Source organism: Taurulus bubalis, assembly GCF_910589615.1.
Source record: "Taurulus bubalis genome assembly, chromosome: 20".
NCBI lineage: Eukaryota > Metazoa > Chordata > Actinopteri > Perciformes > Cottidae > Taurulus > Taurulus bubalis.
In genome coordinates this window covers 14,821,596-14,842,948 of record NC_136608.1, presented here as the reverse complement: position 1 = coordinate 14,842,948, position 21,353 = coordinate 14,821,596, and the positions used below count along the sequence as shown (strand labels likewise).

The following is a 21,353-nucleotide window of genomic DNA, read 5'->3' as shown; positions in this document are numbered from 1 at the left end:
ACCGTAAAAATCGGGTTACAAGCCGCTCCTACCTCCGGTCAGTGTCCCGCTCTAGCAAGCTAGGAGCAGCGCTAGCTAGCAGCAGCGCTAGCTCCCCGCTCCTGCTACTACTGCCCGTGTCCCCTCTGCCCAAGTCGGGTGTCAAGCCGGGGCTGGTCCCGCTACCTTCGGTGGTTGTCAGGGAGCTAGCGGGGAGCTAGCGGAAGTTACCGGGGAACTAGCATGAGCGCCAGCTGGCTACAGCGGGGAGCAAAAGGGGACACTGACCGAAGGTAGTAGCGGCGTGTAACCCGACTTTTACGGTAATATGTATATATGTACGATGAGAGCTACGTGAAACCGGAGTCAAATTCCATGTATGTGTAAACACACATGGCCAATAAAGCTGATTCTGATTCCGAGATAAGATTTAAAAGAACTGGATTACACACTGCATCATTTGTTTGAAGGCCATTTGAAACCAGGTCAGGAATGGTGGAGTCCCCCACTAACAATGAGGCAAGAATGCCAACCATAAACAGAATAAAACATGAGCTTTGGTTTCATAAACACCGAAAGTCCATACTTTGAATATTTCCTCTTAGGAGGAGGCACACCCAGCTTCAGGAATGGAGGGCCTCTTCGTCGGAGGCCTGCTCTGTATTACATCTCGCCGTTTATTTGCCTCGCGGCTTCTCTCTGACCCGCCGGGCGGCCGCCGTGCCGACAGATGAACGGCCTTCCTCTGTCACACCTGGCCACAATATGTCAGCTCAGCGCCTATAGATCCTGCAGACACCACACACACACACACACACACACACAGCGCGGCACAGGGAGAGAAAGTTATCCGTCCTGGCAGAGTGTCACGACGGATGAGGACAAAGCACCACATCTGCCATCGGCAAAGACGTGAAATACAAAGAGCAGCGAGATGATGGTGACCTCAGAAGTAAAAATGCATATTCATCCACCTCTGGAGAATGAAATTATGCATATAGTGAGTAATGCTGCTCTTTAACAGCCTCTTCTAACCATTCATTACCAAACAACTCGGGGGTGAAATTGCCCTGAACACTGGCTCCGTGTGGCCGCTCAACTTCCAAGTGATCTTGTTTATTGTTCGGATATTGAGCCATTAGCTTAAAATTGATTTCAATTCAAACTGTTTAAAACGTGATGACCCCGATCAGCTTTTAACCGCTTTATGTGGCGACACGGCGTCCGACCGTGAAACACCTGCTCCCTGCGCTCCCATTGGTTGGTTGGACTCACATACACACATTCCTGTATTTTCGGCAAGAACGGCAGGACCCGGCGTCGTCGGATTCTGCGTGAATTCCGCTTCTCGTCATTCGGCAGCACCAAAGAACTTCTTGCAGGAACATTTCAGTGCGTCTTCCTTCCAAGTTCTCACAGCTTTAATGAGGAGCAGCAGGAAACGTTCAGCGTGCATTTTAGAGTTCAGCTCCGACTGAATCCTTTCTAAACACACTTTTACAGTTTCACTTTGATTGACTCAAATCGCTGTAAAGCAACTTCCTCTTGCTGCCCAGCTCCAATATCAAGACGAGAGAAGAGATAAAAATGTTGAGATGCTCATGCCATTAAATTATTATTTATTACAATGCACTTACAGCATTAAGCTTTATGAGCAGCACTGAGTGCTTGCAGGATTTCGGCAATCGCTAATTTTTTTTTTCCCACATGCAAATACAATATTTATCTATAATAAAGGTTAAAATCAATGTAAAGTAAAAGTGATTGAAAGCCGAGTTAATGCATTAATCACTTTACATAACATATGCATTATTTATTAGATGTTCATTTGGAAAACATGAGAGCCACTGTCATAACATTAATGTTATCCACTAGATAGTTATAAATATATAAACACAGAGAAGAGTGTTCACAAGCTGTCAGTACTAAAAGTTGTATATATTGATGGTGAAATTGATTTGTCCACAAATGAGTCCATTTTTTTTTGTTGGAGTCCAAAAGAGGGAAAAAGAAAATCGAGCACCTGGTAAAGCTGAAAATAAATACACAAACAATAAAAGCTGGGGGCGGCTTGTAAACGCTGTTAAAGTCCCACGGTAATTGCAGCCTAACGTCCACAGAGCATTAGCAGATCTCTGAAGAAGGTCACATTGAGTTCTAGTATTTTTAAACTACTCTTCTCTTTCACAATGTCTTTATCTTGTGTTCATTATACTTCCTTTCAGACCACCAGTGTTAGGAGGAGGACGCATTTCTGCATAAAACACCCACACAACATCTGGGTGAGATATAAAAACCACTAGAATGAATTTATGTATGTATCTTGTTGGAGAGTTGACCTATTATTATTATTATTATTCTATATATATATATGCACTGAAAACCTTCTGTATCTGTCCTCTTCCTGCCTGTGCCTGCTTTAGTTTAGACGGTAACTTGTTGATTGTCGGTGATTCTGTTCTATTAATCACTTGATCTGGTATTTTTACTATAACTGTGCTGAGAGAGAGAAGCGTATACCCTGAATGAATAAAAGTTGAAACATATACAACGTTAATGCCCCCAAAAATCACACTTATCGTCTCCCATTTTATGCGATCTTCTCTGAAAACATGAGGCTGGGGTTATGCTCCATTTTTTTATTAATGTCAACCAATGTCATGAAAAGAAAAACAACATGTCCGTCTCTCAAAGCCTTCTGACTACCTTGTCTGTTGCAGTCAGGCCCACTGGATCTAAAGAGTATATAGCTTATATAAATATATATCTTAAAAGAGTATATAACAAACAGATGGCCACTGTTTTCAGGAGGTAATAGTACTTTGATTGGGGACTGCTTTAAGCTGCGGATTAATGCAGATGTGTTGCTGCAGCAGAATCTGTGTGATTGGTGTGAAACCTTTCCTTTAAAGGCACGCATCAATCAGAGAAGCAGATTACACACAAGCTGCACTGGATGAGAAACGTCTCCTGTTGCAAGAGTTCCATCAGATCTGCTCCTTTAAGTTTCTTGCAATAGCAGATGGTAGAATATGTTCAAAGTGGCACTCTTAAAGCAATCAGCATGCACTCGATGCCCATCAAACTGTCCACATAATGCAATACGAGGAGCAAATCATGCCACTGAATGCAATGAAATCCACAGAAACGACTGCAAGCAGCTGGCGGCAGCTGTATCACGAGCCTCATGTCAACCTCTGGCAGCTTCGAGGCCCGACCCTGGAGGTGAGGAGGTCCAGGAAGTAGCGGCCGTGTGCTGCTTTTCCTGCCTTCCGGTCCGAGCACGTGACCAGAACCTCCCTCACTTGGACGCTAATGAGCGTGAGCGGTAGCCTCATCCTCCCTGTATGTGTGCGTCACAAAACCACCAGCCATCAGCAGACAGAACAAAGTGTGCGGCTAGCTCAAGCCTCTAAAAAAAGCAAGTAAAGTGGTGGTAAAATGGTAAAAACATCATTTAGGAGCTGATGGGAGTAGCTTAGCAGTGAGCCATCCCGCTTCCCTCTCATGTCTGTGCAGCAGCGACCGGACACTCGGCGGTTAAAGACAAAGTTTATGAGCTGAAGCGAGCTTTTCAATTATCCTTGAGGATGATGGTGAAACTCTCCAGACTCATTTACTGAAGTAAAGAGTACATGACAATAACCTTTGGTCTTTGTTGTTATTGGATAACTGCTAATAAATACAACTATTTTGGGTAGTAAAAATTGACTTTGGGCTCATTCAGGCGTTTGGGTTTTACAATCAACTCTTGAAATGATGAAAGCTCTGGCAAAAGACAGAATGTAAACCACTGGTGTTTAATGTTGACCTCGCTACCGTAAATGTACCAAAACACTGGCAGTGAGGACGATCTCGGGGAGATAATCCTGAGAATAATTATGAAGCAAAATTCAAATCATGCCCTCTAACGTAAAAAGAAAGCTGGTTGGAACTGAAGTCAAATACTATTACCGAGCTTGTTTACAAGATATGGAGTCCCGGCAGAGAGAAACATCCTAAAGGAGCTGGTGGAGATCAAAACTGAGTGAATATTGGGCCTCCATTCATCAGATAAATGAATACAACGCTAAATGAATGTTAATGTATTCGCTAGGCGCGTAAATAGGCAACTTTCTGCCAATAAGTTGCACTTTTTATTCGAGGATATTCACTGCACTTCACAGAGAGAGAAGTTTCTGTATGCGGTGCTTAGTTCTTCTTCATCCTCGGGGGCGATCAAGTCTCATGCTAACTAACCAGCTCTTATTGTATTTATTCCCCCCAAAACCCCATGAATATAAATGCATCCCAACACTTCACAACTGCTCGCAGGCTCAATTCGCAATTGCGTCACAGCAACTGGTGACAAGAAAAGACTACAAATTGTTACTTTAATCGACGATGCGGAGAGAAGTGCTGCTTTGCAATGCGCTGCGGGGGATGGAAGAAACATCCATCCGGGACAAATGTGCACAGGCACCAACTCAGCAGCGCAGATGTCTGGAGGGGACAGGGTGATGTAATGCGTGACTGTGGGTGGAGGTGTGTCAGAGTTAAAAGGTGGAGACCTTCCTTTCAAGTGGAGGTTAAAAAGCCTCCGAGGAGTTGACCTTGGATTTAAAGGTCCCCGGGTGTGACTCATAAACAGGTGTTAGAACAGCTGTGATAGAGGCAGAGGGGACAGTGGAGAGGCGGAGGGTTCGGCCTCAGGCCACCGGGGCGGGGAGGGAGCGTTCCACCACACTTGGCCATGATCAGATTTATTGTGCATAACACATGCTGCTGCATGTATACTCTGCTGCAGCCAATCAATGTAGCTTTAAGTCACTCATATATATTAGATTGGGTTTTCCTGCAGGCCAACCCGGGAAGTTAGCATCACCCTGCTTATGCTCAGTTATATTGTAGAACAAAAGTCTCTGTAAACCTTATTCACAGACGTTATTTCAAACAAAAAAACATTGCCTTGGAGAGGGAACTGTGAGTGCAAAAACGCTGACTCATTTCTGGGTTTTAGGACTTATATTCCTGCAGCACTCTATTATCCAACACTCCCACGACACAGAACCCGTCGCCAACATCGCCAGTGTGTGTGTGTGTGTGTGTGTGTGTGTGGTCCAACCTGCCCACTGGCATTGACAGCAATTCAATAGTGTTTTTTTCTGTTTTCATCTGGATGGAGATTGTGTACCAAAATACTCGTGTACTAGAGTTGACCTTGAATTCAGCATGTTTCACAATGGGGAAACCTGATTCTCTAAAAAACACTCGACATAGTGCAAGCTGCCGGTGAACGCGTAACTCACTCAGCTCGGCGATGCTTCCCACCCGGGTGGCGAGCAGCGACTGCTCCAGCGTGCGCAGCTCGGCCTGCGTGTACGCATGCGCCTCGCCGCCTCTCCCCGAGCGCTGCTGGTCCCGGTGCAGGTTCAAACTCTCCGGCAGGCTCAGCACACCTGCAGACGGGGCAAAAAAAAACATGTACACAACCTCTTGTTAGTGAAACGTGCCCAAACGTTTTCATGTCCAGCTTTTAATCACCAACTCGGTGGAATAACAGGGGAATGGAAGGAGCACAAATCAGCACTTTCAGTTATATATTCATAACCGAGTCGTTCAGATGGATGAACAAAGCACAGAGGAGTGCACACGTTTGTTTAAGTGATTAAGCATTGAGAGAGGCGCAGGTTAATGGCACGCTGTGCTGCACTTCTTCGCTTTGTGGGGGAAACATCTCGGCTGGTATCGTGAATAATAAAAGCTCTGACTGCGCGTCCTGGTGAATGGGACGCTGATTTATTTTGTCTCCCGTGATGCACACAGCTTTCCTTTTCACCGTGACAATTACACGACTCAAAGTGCATAATTATACGGAATCGCTTATCGTCTTTGAAATGAATCGTCCCTGCAGTGATTTTTTTCTTTATCGAGTCTCGGAGTTTGGTGTCTCTCTGGCTTTTTAGTTCATAGCTTGAACTCTAATTGAGGTAATTAGGGTGCGAGACACATTTGTTGTCAGTTCAACGCCTGACCTTGAGCATCAACAGTTGGTATTCTCTTTGTGTCCTTCCTGCAAACAAGGTGCAGCAGATACTGCTGGCTGGAGAGGATGAATCCATTTAGGTGGTGTTACTGCAGCCAGGCTTTGTTTAGCTGCAGAGAATGGCTGGTGACAGATGGGATATTGAGTTGTTTTTTTTCGCTGCAGGAGAATGGAAAGCAACACCCTGCCGAGTGCTAATCCTAATGACACGGCGCATGGGGACGCAAACAAACAGTAATTACAACATGGAGCAGCTCAGTCAATTTGCCTCTGTGTGTGTGATGCCAGAATCCAGAAGTCTGTAGTTTTTCTTTCCAGCTCCGGGTTCCTCCCGTCGTGTTCTCTTCCCACAGAGTCCTGCCCAAGAATTCCAGTATTCCCCAGTCAGAGTCCCGCTCCCTCTTCCTCCCACAGACTTTTCCGGGGAGGTCAGCTTTATTTTGGACGCCTCCGATGATGATGACAACAGCTTTTTCTGTGACTGCTTAACCACGGAGCGGTATTGATGGAGCAGCTGGTATTAGGGTGTGTCTCAAACGGCATTCCATGGAGCACTAATGGATGCTTTTGGTCTGTGATGTTGGACTTTTATATTTAAGAAGAGAAGAAAGATTCAGTGGTTCTAAAGCTGGCCGCCTGATGGTTTTGAGAAAAAAATGATGTCATGTAAAGACAACGTTTGTGACGGCATTTTAAATGGTTATATTTTAAAGTAGCTTTGATTTACTTCACACTGAAATATAGCAATGCTCTTGAAATGGTAATCTGTAATAAAGAAAAAAAAGTAACATCCACCCACATTTTGCCCAGTTAATTATTGATCTTGACTTTAAATATCTTTTGACCTGCAGATCATGAGCATTAAAGTAAGTATTTATAACTATATAAAGAAAGACATGACTCAATGAGTTTATGAAGCTAACTTGGGACTCGTCCAAGTCAAAAACCAAGAGGGACTGGGAGGTCTTTCTATATAAAGTTTGAGAAACTGCAGAGTAAACAACACATCACTGTTGCCCTGCTTGCAAAGATGCTCAGCACTGCAAATGTCTAGGGAAGTCCACGAAAAAAGTACAGTAAAAATTCTGAAAGAAGACTTCAGAGTGGCAAACAGAAAGAAAAGCAGGGATTCCTCCATCCTCGGGTAAAAAAATAAATAAAAAAGAGCACGCTTTCAGTCGCTCTCCATCCCCTCTAATCACCAAAACCATATTGCTATTCACGGGTACCTCTGCTGGAGATTTAGCCCTCGCTCCTGTGTGTGTGTGTGAAAACAAGTTTGAATAATTCACAGCTCCTTCCGTAATCAAGGCCTCCCATCTTGTCCGTCACCCCAATTTCATTTCCCCCCCAACGTTTTTTCTGTTTGTTCCCCCCCGCTGCCCCAACTATTCTTTTAATATAATTCTGGGCGCCCTTAGCTGAATTATTCATCCCGTCAGATCAAGACACATAAACAACTCCGCAGCTCTCTCTTTCCCCACCTCCCACTCCCTCTACATGTTATCTCTCACCAGCACTTGGCTTCTCTGGATGAAGAGAAAGGGAGGAAAAAAAGAAAAAGTATGAATATTTGATCCTAGGTGCTGTTTGTGTAATAAACATCAGAGGTGAGAAAGAAGCCCGTCTGGCTCCTCGGAGACTCAGAAAAAGGAAAAAAAAAGAGGAAGAGGCGACGGGGATGGAGAGACGAGGAGACGCCGACACAATGACTAGAAAATGACAAGCAACGCGAGACTCGTGAGGCGTTTTACAGGCGTGTTTTATAAGCTCATATTTCTGAGTCACTTCAAGCACATCTTCATGTGACCTCCGAGGTAATTGTGAAGAGCTCGGCGGTTTATGTACTCGAGAAACAGTCTAATCCCATATAAACCGATTCGATGCATTTTTTATTCCGGGGCTCCCTTCGTCTCGGCCGCCGCCGCCGGGCCGATGGAGACGGGGACCGGGTCACCGGGACAGGACCGCTTTAAAGCTCACCGAACTCCCCCGAGTCGCTCGACCGCAGAAATACTGCTGCTCGTGCTAGTCGTCATGAATAATGGAGAGGATATTGAGCTGTGCAGGTATGTGCACACAACAGCTGTCTGTAAGGGAATGGATCATCAGAGGGAGAAGGAATGGGAAACGGAGGAGAGGACGGAGAGATGAACAAGAAAATACAAATAAATCACGAGGCCCAGAACAAAGCAATTACTATAAATCTCACAGCTTGAGACTGTGGAACAAAGATGCTACTCTTTGATTTCATCCACTTTTTAAAGCCGCTGCCGCGCTAATGAAGCGACTTCTCCGCCATGTTTTTTGATGTTGCCACGAGCCTGATGAGCTGGAACTTGTTTGAGGAAGAAGATGAAACACAAATATGGCTCTCTTCATTTCTGGGTTGTTGTTTTACAGCTTTTAAGGATGTTAAGGGTTCAGCTCAGGTCACGCTTACAGGTGTGTGTTTGGAAATGAGTCTCTCTCTTAAACACAGCTCGGTTCGCTCTTTACAAATGTGAACAAATGTACTTCAAGTACAGTGAATCTTGACCTGCATGCTTAAGCAGCATAAAAGAGAGTTAGATGAGCACACGGTGCTGTTAAACATGAAGCTACACACACTTTAATCAAAGCTTTACAGGTGTTGGTTGGGGTCTTTTTCTTTCCTTTGGACAGAGCCAAAGGTAGCGCATTCCCCCTGTGCTCAGTCTTTATGCTAAGCTAAGCTAAGCTGTAAGCAACCCAATCTGTGCTCGGGCTTTAGAAACTGCTTGTAAATCTGTTGTTTTGGTTGCATGTTTTTTGCCTGCCTTAAGCTACATTTATTTGGTTTCCTGTTTCTAAGATGAGATGCTTTTATTTTGAAGGAGGCTCGCAGAGTTAAAAAGGAAGTCGCATTGAGCGCAGATTTAATGTCGAAAGCTACGGTAATACGGTCAATTTGGAATACTAAGAAACGGTATTAGCACTCCGTGAAGAGTTCAAGTTGTAATAAATGTAATAATTGTAATAACTGTGTATGTTTTAAGGTAATTAGCATAAGTGTTGGCTCTTGTGTGTATGCTATTAATGCTAACGAGGCGTAAGCTAACCTAATTATCATTTTCTGTGCCTTTGTACACTTGTGCTCTCACGTTGGTTTTGGTATTTATAAATAAATTAGAAATCGTGCAGGACCATCATTCGGAGGGATACGCTACATAAGCTGTCTCCCGGCTGAAGCTTAATAAACAGATAGAGTGTCGCATCGATCCGCTTGCAAGAAAGCGAATAAGCCGACTCCCCAAAAATGTCTTTTAACGGCTTCTAAACAGCAAATAAAACCTTTAGAGCATCTGACACGCTGCCGCTGATATCGTTGCCCTTTCTGAGAGGGAAACTGCTGACACCTCAAAACAGCGTGAGATGCTGTGGGAGTTCAGTGGACCGAACCGGCTGCAGCTCCTCCAACAAATCATTACTCTGTGTTTACTGAACCCTGATGGAGATGGATGTGAGCGTGACCTGCAGGATACGAGAACCTCGGAGGCTTTCCAGGAACTCGAGAAAACAGCCGTGTTTTCAGCCTCATAATGGAAACCGCCATGCAGAGGGTTTAAAAAATAGATTTGATGCGACAGAGAAGAGAGAGTGTGATCCACGCGGCCCGAAAATGAAAACAATCAGCAACACGTGTCTGACAAAGTCCCTAAAAGCCTGACAGCACTTCAAACTAATAATTTCCACATCCAACACATGCACAGAGAGATCTGAGGTCCAAAGAGGCTTTTATTCCCAAATGCAGAAGCAGTGCACACCAGTTTCACAGGTGACAGTACAACAGGGAATACTGGTTTAATGGGACACCTCAACACTTTATATTCAAGCTATTTGTTGCCTGAAACGAGGTTAAACACATTTATATATTTGTAGAAAAAACGAATAGTCTTGTGAGGCTTTGTCGCCGGTAGAGAAGCGATGCATCGTGCCTCTCTCTACACCTCTGCTGCTGACTTTATAAATTCATGAAGATTATTTTGGGACTTTTTTTCGGTGCCTTTATTGGATCGTGCAGCCTGAGAGAGACGGAGAGGGAGGAGATGCAGCAGAGTTGGATTTTAATTTTACGTTTGAGGAGGCTCACACAAAGATGCAGCTCTTTATATCATAAACTGATAAGACTGTTGAAATAAATAGGGTGCTCAGATCGACCTGACTTCTTGGATCATAATTGAATCGTGAGGCTGTAGTGAAGACGTACACCTCTGCTTTATATATATGTGTGTGTGTGTGTGTGTGTGTGTGCGTGTGTTTCATTAATAGCTCGTTATTCAGACTTTCCTGTCTTCTGCGGGAGAAAAGAGACGTTTAAAAAAAGGCTTTTCAGAAGAGAAGCGGGAGGTGGGATTGTCTGGACCGGTGGATATTCAGCGCTGGGCATAATGGGATTCGTGATCAATGGCTTTCCTTTTCATGATAGACAGACAATCCTTTCTGAATGGCTTCCCCACTCACGAGCAAAGAAAGCTCAATTCCTTAATGCGCGACCTTTGAACGGTCTCCTCGAGAAAGAAAAAAACAAACACTTGAAACAAAATGACTGCCCGGTAACAACGGACGCTTTGCGGTGACTGGGTGACATCCAGTGACAGAGGACGCATCAAGGTCAATGAGGTCACTCTGACGGCGTGAACCACCATCAGCAGCCACACACACGGCTTCGAGCTCCCTCGTTTTCTGCAGGAATGCCCGATTGATTTTTTTTTTTTTTCCGTCATGAGAAAGCGGCGCCCTTTCCATCTCGTCGGTGAGAAAAAAAACTCTGCCTGGAATATTAACAGGTAGTTGCCATGGCAACAGGCGACTGCTGCCTAACAGCGCAGTGATTGCATGAGCCGGAAAAGAGCAGCATTTCTTTTCTTTCTTTTTTTTTCTTTTTTTTACTGTAAGAAAAAAGCAAAACAATCTGAGTTTTAAGCCCCAGAGCCACATCCACACAGATGACCAGACGCCCAACAAAAGGCATCTCATCACAGGGGGATGATTCAGTTGGGTAATTGCTGCATCCAGTGTACCAGAGAGACATTTATTCTCTCATCAATAATGAATGAATGTACTTGTGGACTCAGACCACATTAGCAGTGAAATGGCCAAAATGATTTAACGGCCCGAAAACCCAACTGGCGGACTGCAAATGTCAGCCGCAGATCCATGACCCAGCTGTTTGCAGGCGCCCGGAGAAAGAGTGGACACGGGGAGAAAGGAAACTATTTTCAATAGAAGCCCCGTTGTGCTTTTACGGCAACGCGAGGGTCTAATTAGTTATACATTTTAAATGTGTGAGCTGTGAGGCTCCCAAGGTGATCAGCGGCTCTCCTCGGTAAAGAACAACGAACCACATCAGTGATGTCAGCAGGAGCAGCTTCATCCTGTAAGCATCCACTATATCAGGCTCACCATATGGGGACACTCATTATCCCTGAATGCACAGAACGGAGACCACTAGGTGATTTTTCTTCTTTTTTTTTATGTATATGACGCAAACAAGATCCATATGTACTCATCTGTACTCGAGTTGTTATCTTGTGGGAACAAGATAGAGTAATTTACCATACATTAATATACATAAATATACTTCCCCACCACATAAATGCACACAGATGCAGTTTGTTTTTCAATGTCATACAAAGAAATTGGATCATCGGCAGGTTTAACAGAAAACAGCCGGATGCAAGTTGATTTAGAATCTACTACTTTAGATGAAAGTTCAACAAAATGCAAAGAAAATGACTAGTTCAAATCCCCAAATTAGCCCAAGCTGTCAGGACATAGATTGCAACAACAACAACTTCATAGAAAAAAGTAATTAAGCACTAAATTGTACATAACACGTATGCTCAAAGTGAGACAATGTACGTTTTTAATCACGAATGAACACAGTCCTTCTCCCCTAAATTAAATGTTTAATTCATAAGTGCTCAGCTGAGTTTTGCCGCCACAGACACGACCAGCAGCTCATGGCTAATGGCTCTGGTGGAGATATAGATGCTGCACAGCTGATGATATTTATTATATGGAGCGAGAGAAAGTCAGACATCAGACGCCCTCAGCCTCGACCTGAGTGACCTGAATGACCCATGGATTTATTTTTAGTCATCATTGTACTCATAGAACCATTGTTGTCTGTCGGCCTTGTTTATTTCTTTATTTTTTAAAGATTTAGATATATATTGGTTTTTTTTGGATGCATGAATGTTTTTTTTCTCTTAGGGTAACAAAAAGAAGAAACTGAATCTTTCTCAAACTAATTAATTGTTTAAAAATGAACACATTGTGTGTGCTGCTGCCACAGACTCACATGGTCTTCTATGAGCAGCTCACTAATGTTTGCTAACTTTAGCGAGATGCTGTCTGAGCTAACGGGTACATTTGATGACTTCAGAGAGATGCTGTCTGAGCTAACGGGTACATTTGATGACTTTAGAGAGATGCTGTCTGAGCTAACGGGTACATTTGATGACTTTAGAGAGATGCTGTCTAAACTAACGGGTACATTTGATGACTTTAGAGAGATGCTGTCTGAGCTAACGGGTACATCTGATGACTTTAGAGAGATGCTGTCTAAACTAACGGGTACATTTGATGACTTTAGCGAGATGCTGTCTGAGCTAACGGGTACATTTGATGACTTTAGAGAGATGCTGTCTGAGTTAACGGGTATGTTTGATGACTTTAGAGAGATGCTGTCTGAGCTAACGGGTACATCTGATGACTTTAGCGAGATGCTGTCTGAGCTAACGGGTACATCTGATGACTTTAGCGAGATGCTGTCTGAGCTAACGGGTATGTTTGATGACTTTAGAGAGATGCTGTCTAAACTAACGGGTACATTTGATGACTTTAGCGAGATGCTGTCTAAACTAACGGGTACATCTGATGACTTTAGAGAGATGCTGTCTGAGCTAACGGGTATATTTGATGACTTTAGAGAGATGCTGTCTAAACTAACGGGTACATTTGATGACTTTAGCGAGATGCTGTCTAAACTAACGGGTACATTTGATGACTTTAGCGAGATGCTGTCTAAACTAACGGGTACATCTGATGACTTTAGAGAGATGCTGTCTGAGCTAACGGGTATATTTGATGACTTTAGAGAGATGCTGTCTAAACTAACGGGTACATTTGATGACTTTAGAGAGATGCTGTCTAAACTAACGGGTACATTTGATGACTTTAGCGAGATGCTGTCTGAGCTAACGGGTACATCTGATGACTTTAGAGAGATGCTGTCTGAGCAAACGGGTACATCTGATGACTTTATGTCTCCTTGATGATGTTGATGATGGGAAATGAAGGCAAGTCAATTTGTCAAGTTACACCATCTCCCCATAAAACCTTCTCATGCGTGATTTACGTCCCGACAACCGGAAAATATTTTGAGAAGAATTTGATGTCTCACACTAAATAAAATAAATAACTCTTAGAAACATAACTTGTGTGGACAAGGTGATAAATCGTGCACACGGGATAACATCTTATCCCCACAAGATAAAAAATGTAATCTTCCTCCGCTTCAGGGGCTCCGTAAATCTGGAGCCTGAAATAATTAAATTAGTCAAATATAATAATAAATTAAAGACACATTTCTGGCTATCTAGCATGAGAGTCGGGCCACTTATACGGGTACAACAAAGGCGTAGGAGGGATGCAACGAGACCAAGTACTCTTACTAAAACGATCCATCAGACGGGGAGATAGCAGATCAGCTCAGATATAAAGGACCTTTCAATTGATGTATCCAAAAATGTTCTTTGTTATTCATAATTTCAGCCTTCACCAGGTTTGTCTCTCTATGTGAGCATGTGTGCTCATGGTGACATCGCTGCAGTGATCATCACCGATAAGCACTTACTCCATAATAATAATAATAATAATAATAGCTCAGTTTGGTGTGAATGCCGTGGTGTCCTGACGTTGCCCTTCGGTGTTTCTTTCACCGGCGTTCAGCGCCTGTCAGACGATGCACAAATTGTCAGGGGAAAGTACCACAATTATGTTTCTCCCAGTATGAGAGCAGCTCTTAATGGAAGTCTTGCACCTGAAAGGGTCTTTCGGTTATGATGACACAGAGCTCGCTGAAGATCAGAGATGAACATGAATCTGCTGCCTCCTCCGTGTCTCGCTCAGACTCCAGATTCATTTTACTCTCAAACGTTTCATTCAGATGTCGGGGAATTGTTATGGAAGCAACATATTAAAAAGGTACAAACGTTCCTGGAGCTGGACTCCCCAAAGGATGAGTTCAAGTGCTGCAAAAAGGTTCAATTTCACAACCTCAACACCCAAACGCCTCCACTACACTACAATGCTTCAAACGTTATTGCAAAATGGTTTAATTTGGATATTATATTTCACCCAACTACTGCCAGTCTTACAATTAAGCCTTGATTAGGCCCGTCACGATGGATGATATATTGTCTCAGAAATAATAGAGATTAACAATATTATTGTCATTTTAATACCATTTTGCGCCACTGACATAATGGTAATATTATAGCATAATAATGCAAGTACACCCTTTCAAGGAGCAACAAACGTCCATTTTTTAAGAATATCCAGACACCTGGAATATATATTTAAAATATCCTGAATAAATACAAATATTGCATCCACCTGTTGACTCTAAATCTACGTTCACCTTGGGGGAAAGCGTCAAGGTCAGAGTTCAGATGCCCAACAAGTTTTTTACATTCACATAATAACTCAACTGTTGTTTTTGGAGACAGGCGGGATTTATGTATGCAGGTGTATCGACATTTCTAATATCTCAGGATGTGACTCGGAAATACAACTAGGAGGTCTAATTGGACGCTTTCAATTATCATAAGATATTCAAAAATGGAGTCAGTACAGAGAATAAAGTAAAGTCTATTTTCACCAAATAGTTATTTGATGAAAAAAGCATTTTAGTCTCTTGAGGCCTCGAATGGCTTCAGAATTTTAATCCCGTTCAAATCTTCAGTTGCTTTTCACTGATTTCTCATTTAACATTCGCATCATTCACTGTTTTCAACCACACATACGTGAAACAAAAAAACCTCTCCTTCAGCGTAACATCAGCCAACAACATGGACCCTCACAGCCTCATAAATAAATACAAATAAATAACTATCCTTAAAAAAAGATGCAGATGTTTACTTTCATCACGAACATTTCAAAACTTTGATTTCCTTCCTCTGACATTCTCGGCTTTTTCTCCATCGCGTGCGGCCGAGTCCTTGAACTACCGTGGAAAGAAAAGAAAGAAACCCTGAAGCTTCCCTAGAAAATCTACAACTGAATATGAAATCAGCTTCAAGCTAATAGAAACCAATACAGTGTGAGATTTCTAAGAAATATCAGAATACTGAACTATTCTGTGTGGAATGTTTAATGCTACAAAGTCAATACTTGAAAACAAGTAGCGAATGAGCTGAAACTTACTATAACGTGCTGTAAAGTCAGACATTTGATTAAAGGAGCTTTAACTCAAATTAAATATTAATTATCAGCTAAATAGACAGAAAAGCCCATTTCATAATGTTATATTATTATGGATATTACGTTTTATTTGACTTTAATTTCCTCTCATATGTAGTGATTTAGAAGTATAATGTAGCAGCAAATGCAAATACTACCCACAGATTGTACTTAACTTACTTCACTTATCTTTCCACCACTGCATTTGTCCCATAATGCATTATGATTTCAGGCTCTCAGCCTGATAATGTTCAACGATTTCAGTGGCACTCAGAGTTCTTTTGACAGGAATGAAAGATTCTCGTGTGTGAGCTTCTATTCTGTGTGAAACGTGAACTGATGGAACATCGACCCGTGAGATCGTTCAAGTACTAACAATGTTAAATACTCCATTACTCAAATAAAAGTACCATATGATCAGCCAATTGTTCGTAAAGTATCACAAGTAAAAGTGCTAATTTCACAGAACAACTGCCCCTGTGACTGTTATATTATATTATTTGATTGTCGTTGATTGTGAAAACTTTAAAACCCCAAATATGAATTCCCCTCACTTGCAGCTCTACTTAAATGACGTCATCACCGGAGACATATTTTCTCAGGAGCGTCTTCAGGTGAAGGGAACCGGCGCCGTGGAGCTTTAATGTGATGAATCCGTAAGTCCTGCGTCATAAGTCACGCACAAAGAGGCAGCAACAACGCGGCCGCAGGTTGTTTTGTTGCTTAATCTCGCCGCAGAGTCGTCAGCATCACGAGGAGCCGGTAATCCCTCATCATTCGGGCGCCTTCGTCACGCCAAGTCGGAGGGATCGCAGGTGGCACGCCAGATGCCTGATGAGTATATCCACATCCGTCTGGAGCCGCATCGTGGCACGAATTAAAGCAACACAACAGCTCTTTGTGCCCTCGAACGACTCCACCGGTTTGCCAGCAGGCCGGTTGTTTCCTTTACGCGGGTATTATGTGTTCAAAATGAGTGGTTGGAATTCCCAGTCTGAGCTCCCAGCGGAGCCGTCTGACTCATCCCAATCACCACACACAAATACATCAGCCGTGAGTAACGGACGCCGTGTCGAGGAGGGTCAGTGTTAAGCGTGTTGAGGCACACACACCTCTTTGTGTGTCTGTCATTCACAAAAACTAAAAAATCCATAAAAAGAAAAGAAGTAAAAACTCTTTTTTGAAAATTTTGAATCATCGTTTTTCTCTCTCTCGCCACGGTGAAGTACTCATCTGATGATCTGAGGGCAGATTTACTCGGCCATATTGTTTACATAAAACTTTAATATCCCACAGTTAGTTATCTTTAATGGTACGAATAAAACCTTCAACAGAATATTGCAGTCCAACTTTAAAATGGTGCATCGGCAAAAAAATTAAAGTATGAAGAAGTTCAGCTATCGGCTCCTGAACATCCTTTCAATTTGATGAGCAGATAAATAAAAAAAGAAAGAGGTTTAACTTTGAAGGCTGCTTCTTCAGGTGGAAATAACAACACAGCCAAATCTTTATATACCAGAAAACAGCAACACAGAAAATGTGTCATTGATTAGATAAATAAAAAATGAAAATCTAGGGAAAAAATAACCTCTTTCATCAGCATAACATAAATGTTAAATTAACCGTCACCAACAACAGCTAACGCAGCATTTTATTTCCTGTGTTCTATCATCAACCAATAAACCAGCAACTCATATACTGCTATATGAGCTGCAGTATGCACGAAGCCAAAAGCCCCAAAACTAAACTTTCTGTGCATCTTTGCAGCTTCTCTGCAAACAGACGGCGCCAGCATCACTTACACTTTGCTACCATTTGTATCCAATGCTGGAGCTACATGTGTGTTTCCCAGAGGAAGACGAAACAACATCCGCGAGGGTGAAAAGGGATCCGAAGAAACTTCAAAACTACTTTAATTTACACAGTCGCCGACAGTCCGGGCTGCGTTTTTTTAGGGGCCCCGAAAGCTAAAATTCTCATTTAGATTCTCGCTGTGAAGGATGAGGGGCTTTTTGTACAAGAGCACACCGTTTCCTGCCGACACCGAGCAGTTCTGGTGATCTCACATGAGAGTGTGTGTGTGTGTGTGTGTGTGATCTCATGAGTTTAAAGTGGCTCCACTAATGAGCATTAGGCTCGATTTTATTAAGATGTCAGGACAGCTGTGGGGTCATTAACACATTTTTGTGCCCTGAACTCTGAATAAACAATCACAAAGAAATGCTTTTTTCTAAACTCTAACGTTGATTTATTTTGTACTGAATATTTCATGTTTTCCAGTTTGACCTCAGCCAAACTTTGCTCAAATCCACAGGACTTTTTGTTTTTAATGTGCGATAACAAGGCAGATTTTCCCGTGTATAACACAACATGAATAAAATATTTTCATTTGATGGGCTGGTGCAGATAAAAACAATCATTTAAAACATCGCCTGACAGCTACTGGATCAATATTTGATAAAAAAAAAAATCTGATAAGACATTAGATTTGTTTTTGTTTTATGTTATTGAGACCAAATTACATACAGAGCAGAATATTTGATGAAATGAAACCAATTTCTTGCTCCTAAGCCGATAAATCAGCTGGTCTAAACATCAGTGGTGTCACCAATGGTGGCGGCGCCGTAATTTAAGGGTCCTGCATGTAATCAAATCAAAGACACCGTTTCACATGGAGAACATCCAAAAATAAGCAGACCGTCGCCAGGGTTTAATGTACCGTAACGACAGATATAATAACGCCTCACAGCTGCTCCCGGTCCCGAAGAGGCCAACGCATTACAGCTCTGTATATAGCACAGAAGTGTATTTCATGGTCAGCTCCAAGGTTTTCCCTGCAGAAATCTCCCAATTTTCCCGGGAGCATCAGGTGTAAAGAGGTGGATTGAGAGCGATCAGACCTTCGGCCGCCAGAGAGAGCGCACGTCTCTAATTTGGCTGACATTTTGGATCCTCCGCCCCGTGGGAAGGGCAGCGACCTCGCATTAGGATGCCGCCGCCGTGCGACACCTGATCTGTTCTCACAGGATGTTCTCACACTGCATCAAACTCAAACAAAACAATCCCCTTCCAAACGGAGCAATTATCGATCGGGTAAGTCTTCCCAAAATGGCATTCGATTTGGAGGGCGGCAGAGAGAGACGGAGCCTTGATCCACGCTAAGGTACCTCCCTAAACCTCTTCTGGCTCCGGAGGGGCCGACTGTGCAACCAGACGAGCAGAGGGACGCTTCCCAAGGATGACAAGCGATCAATAACTTCTATTAAATGTGTAGGAATAATGAAGCATGTGGGAAAGATGTCCCCCAACCCAACAAAAAGCCTCCAGCAGGGTTTGAACCCATCTCACATCCTCTGCAGCTACAGAAGCCTGCAGACGACATAAGTAATGAATGAGCCACCTGGCTGATTAGAAGTCATTTTATCATGTAAACTGTTTGGCATCAAAATGCAATGTTGAACTTGTAAAAGAATATAAAAAAAAGTACGGTCCACTCACTAGATTTACCAGAAAAGTGAGAAAGTGCACCAGATGTCTTGTCACAAATTGATTGTAATTATATTGTTTTTGTCGCCTCACAAAAATGGAATAAAACAAATGCTGCGCTGATAGAAAATTTGCAGCGCTAACAACAATAGCTGCTGATTATTTCTATTTAAGACTTCTCAGCACTTTCAGCCCAGCAACACATACCGAGAAGAAAACTGTCATTATAAAAACAGCCTGCAATGCAAACGAAACACAAAACCACCGTAACCCGAAACACAGAGGGGGGGCGCTTCATTTCAACAAAAGGGAAACACTATTTCCTGCCGTTTCTGCTGCATAAGTATCGTCTCAAAGGTGCTAAAGCCTGAAAGATTACCTTTGAATTCGTACACAATTTCCCATCAAATATGGGTTTAATTAGCGCGGATGAAGAGGCGAGCCGTCCGTGTTTGTTTGGATTCCGCACGCTTTTGTATTAACGGGCTCATTAAGCAGTCACAAATCTTCCAGCTGTGGACACAAAGGCTGTGCAATGCATACGTCACCATGGCGATGGTCCACCCACACAGGTGTTTTCATTTATGCCTGATTAGCGCTCCTCTCGTTAGGTAATTCACAACCTGAGCCTGACTGCAGGTCTAATCAAGCAGAGGATTGATAACACCTGTGTGGATGAGCAGGTCGTCCATTAATTCCTCTTTTGATGTGCAAATCATCGGCTCCAGTTCTACCTGCACCGCCGAAGATGTTTCTGTGTGAAAACATTAGATTAAGAAGGAAAATCTTTATGGTAGCGAATAAAAAAACTGGTTCAAGAGATGTTCCTTCTTACGGAAAATCATGTTTACAGGTTTAACTGCCGGTAAGAAGACTCCATCCATGAAACGCTGGCTGATTCATTTTACAGATATTGCTCTCGTTCGCTGTGAAGCTTGTGATTTCCTCATCGGTTTCAAATCGATCATATCTGTTCTTACAAAAATATAATCTCATTGATAGCAGGAAGACTTACACACACATGATCTACCGTCAATATTTTTTCTTATTATTTTACCTTATTTAATTGCATTTTTTTATTATTTTAATTATGTATTATTATTTTATTTTAATTTTAATTTAATTACATTTTAATTACATTTTTAATTTATTGTTATTGTTATTTTTTTATGTTTTGCATGTCATTATTTATGTTTTTTGTGTGTGCAAAAAGGACAAATAAAGACCAGCCCCTATACGGCACATTTAAAATAAACGATTGTTCGATTTAAAAAGTTCCAATGTCTTGAATTATTAACTGACACTCACACTTCATGAACAGAGCTGTTGCTAAATGGGATCCACAATCCATTTATTTTTGTCTTTACACCCAGAAGAAAAGCTGAATTATGGAAACAGCCCCAGGTTATGAAGGTTGTGGTGATGACTACTGATGCATCATCATCTCCCACACAGACGGTCATCCTGGGCCGTGAAAAACAAAAACAAAATCATTTTACTCTCCTGTTCTGGTGATATTTTCAAAACCAACGGCATGAAAATCCCCTCTGAGCAGAGACAATAAGCCGCGACGCGAGTCAAAACATCCGTGCAGATTTGGACTGGCAGCTCTATATTTGGGGGCGCTATGACTTAGTCTTGATGTTAAGGTTGCCGACGTGGCCGGCGTGACCGCGCGGCGTGCTCGCAGGTCACGTGGGCCGCGGGCCGGTTGGGAAGTGGCTGAGGTTACGCAGCTGTGACCGGCCGAAGCCCGGCGGCCAGGCCTCACGATGACGGCACACGCGTGAGCCGGAGAGCCCTGATCCCAACAGTGAACGAACGAGAGCACGACAGAGATGATCAAGAGAGTGTGAAAGAACAATGGGGACGAACTACAATGGCCCTGAAGGATGCAGAGGGAATGTAAAAAAGAGAGAAAGTGATTGATGTGTGGCGATGGTAAAGGGGAAGCTGTGAGCGCAGTGAAGAGACAGAGGGCCGGGAAGTCGTGTTTTCATCTTTTGGCTTCTGTTTGATCGTCTTTTTGAGGACTCTCATCCTCTCTTCCTGGCCTGAAGGACGGTGACCAGCTCCAGCAACACAAAAACAACAACAACAACAACAAAGAGCGCCCTGACAAAGACGTCACTGTGCAATAAATGCAATTCAGTCGTTGAATCAAACGCTTCAAGCGCTTCTACTGTTTACCGAGAGGTTTTGACGACGGAGAATGGAGAGCTTTTGTGGATTTTGTGGATTTCTCTATGACTTTTCAAGGTGCCATCGGCGGGGGTTCCTTGGCTAAAAGGAGATCAAACGCGATGACGTAGTCGGACTCTAGTAACGTCCGTCTGCCGTCATATAAATGAGTAGCGGTGGGGTTTAGAAGCTG

General features: G+C 43.0%; 1 protein-coding gene across 2 annotated transcripts in view; it reads right to left on the bottom strand.

The window, feature by feature from the left end:
* LOC306752410 (ankyrin repeat and BTB/POZ domain-containing protein 3-A) overlaps window positions 1-21,353 on the bottom strand; it is a gene marked incomplete at both ends in the record, with an annotated part of 133,132 nt that overhangs the window by 35,431 nt on the left and 76,348 nt on the right. For both annotated transcript variants that reach the window (XM_079236162.1, XM_079236163.1), the window contains one exon: window positions 5,268-5,417. In XM_079236162.1, the coding sequence (XP_079092288.1) occupies window positions 5,268-5,417 (150 nt within the window). The remainder of the gene's footprint in view (window positions 1-5,267; window positions 5,418-21,353) is intronic.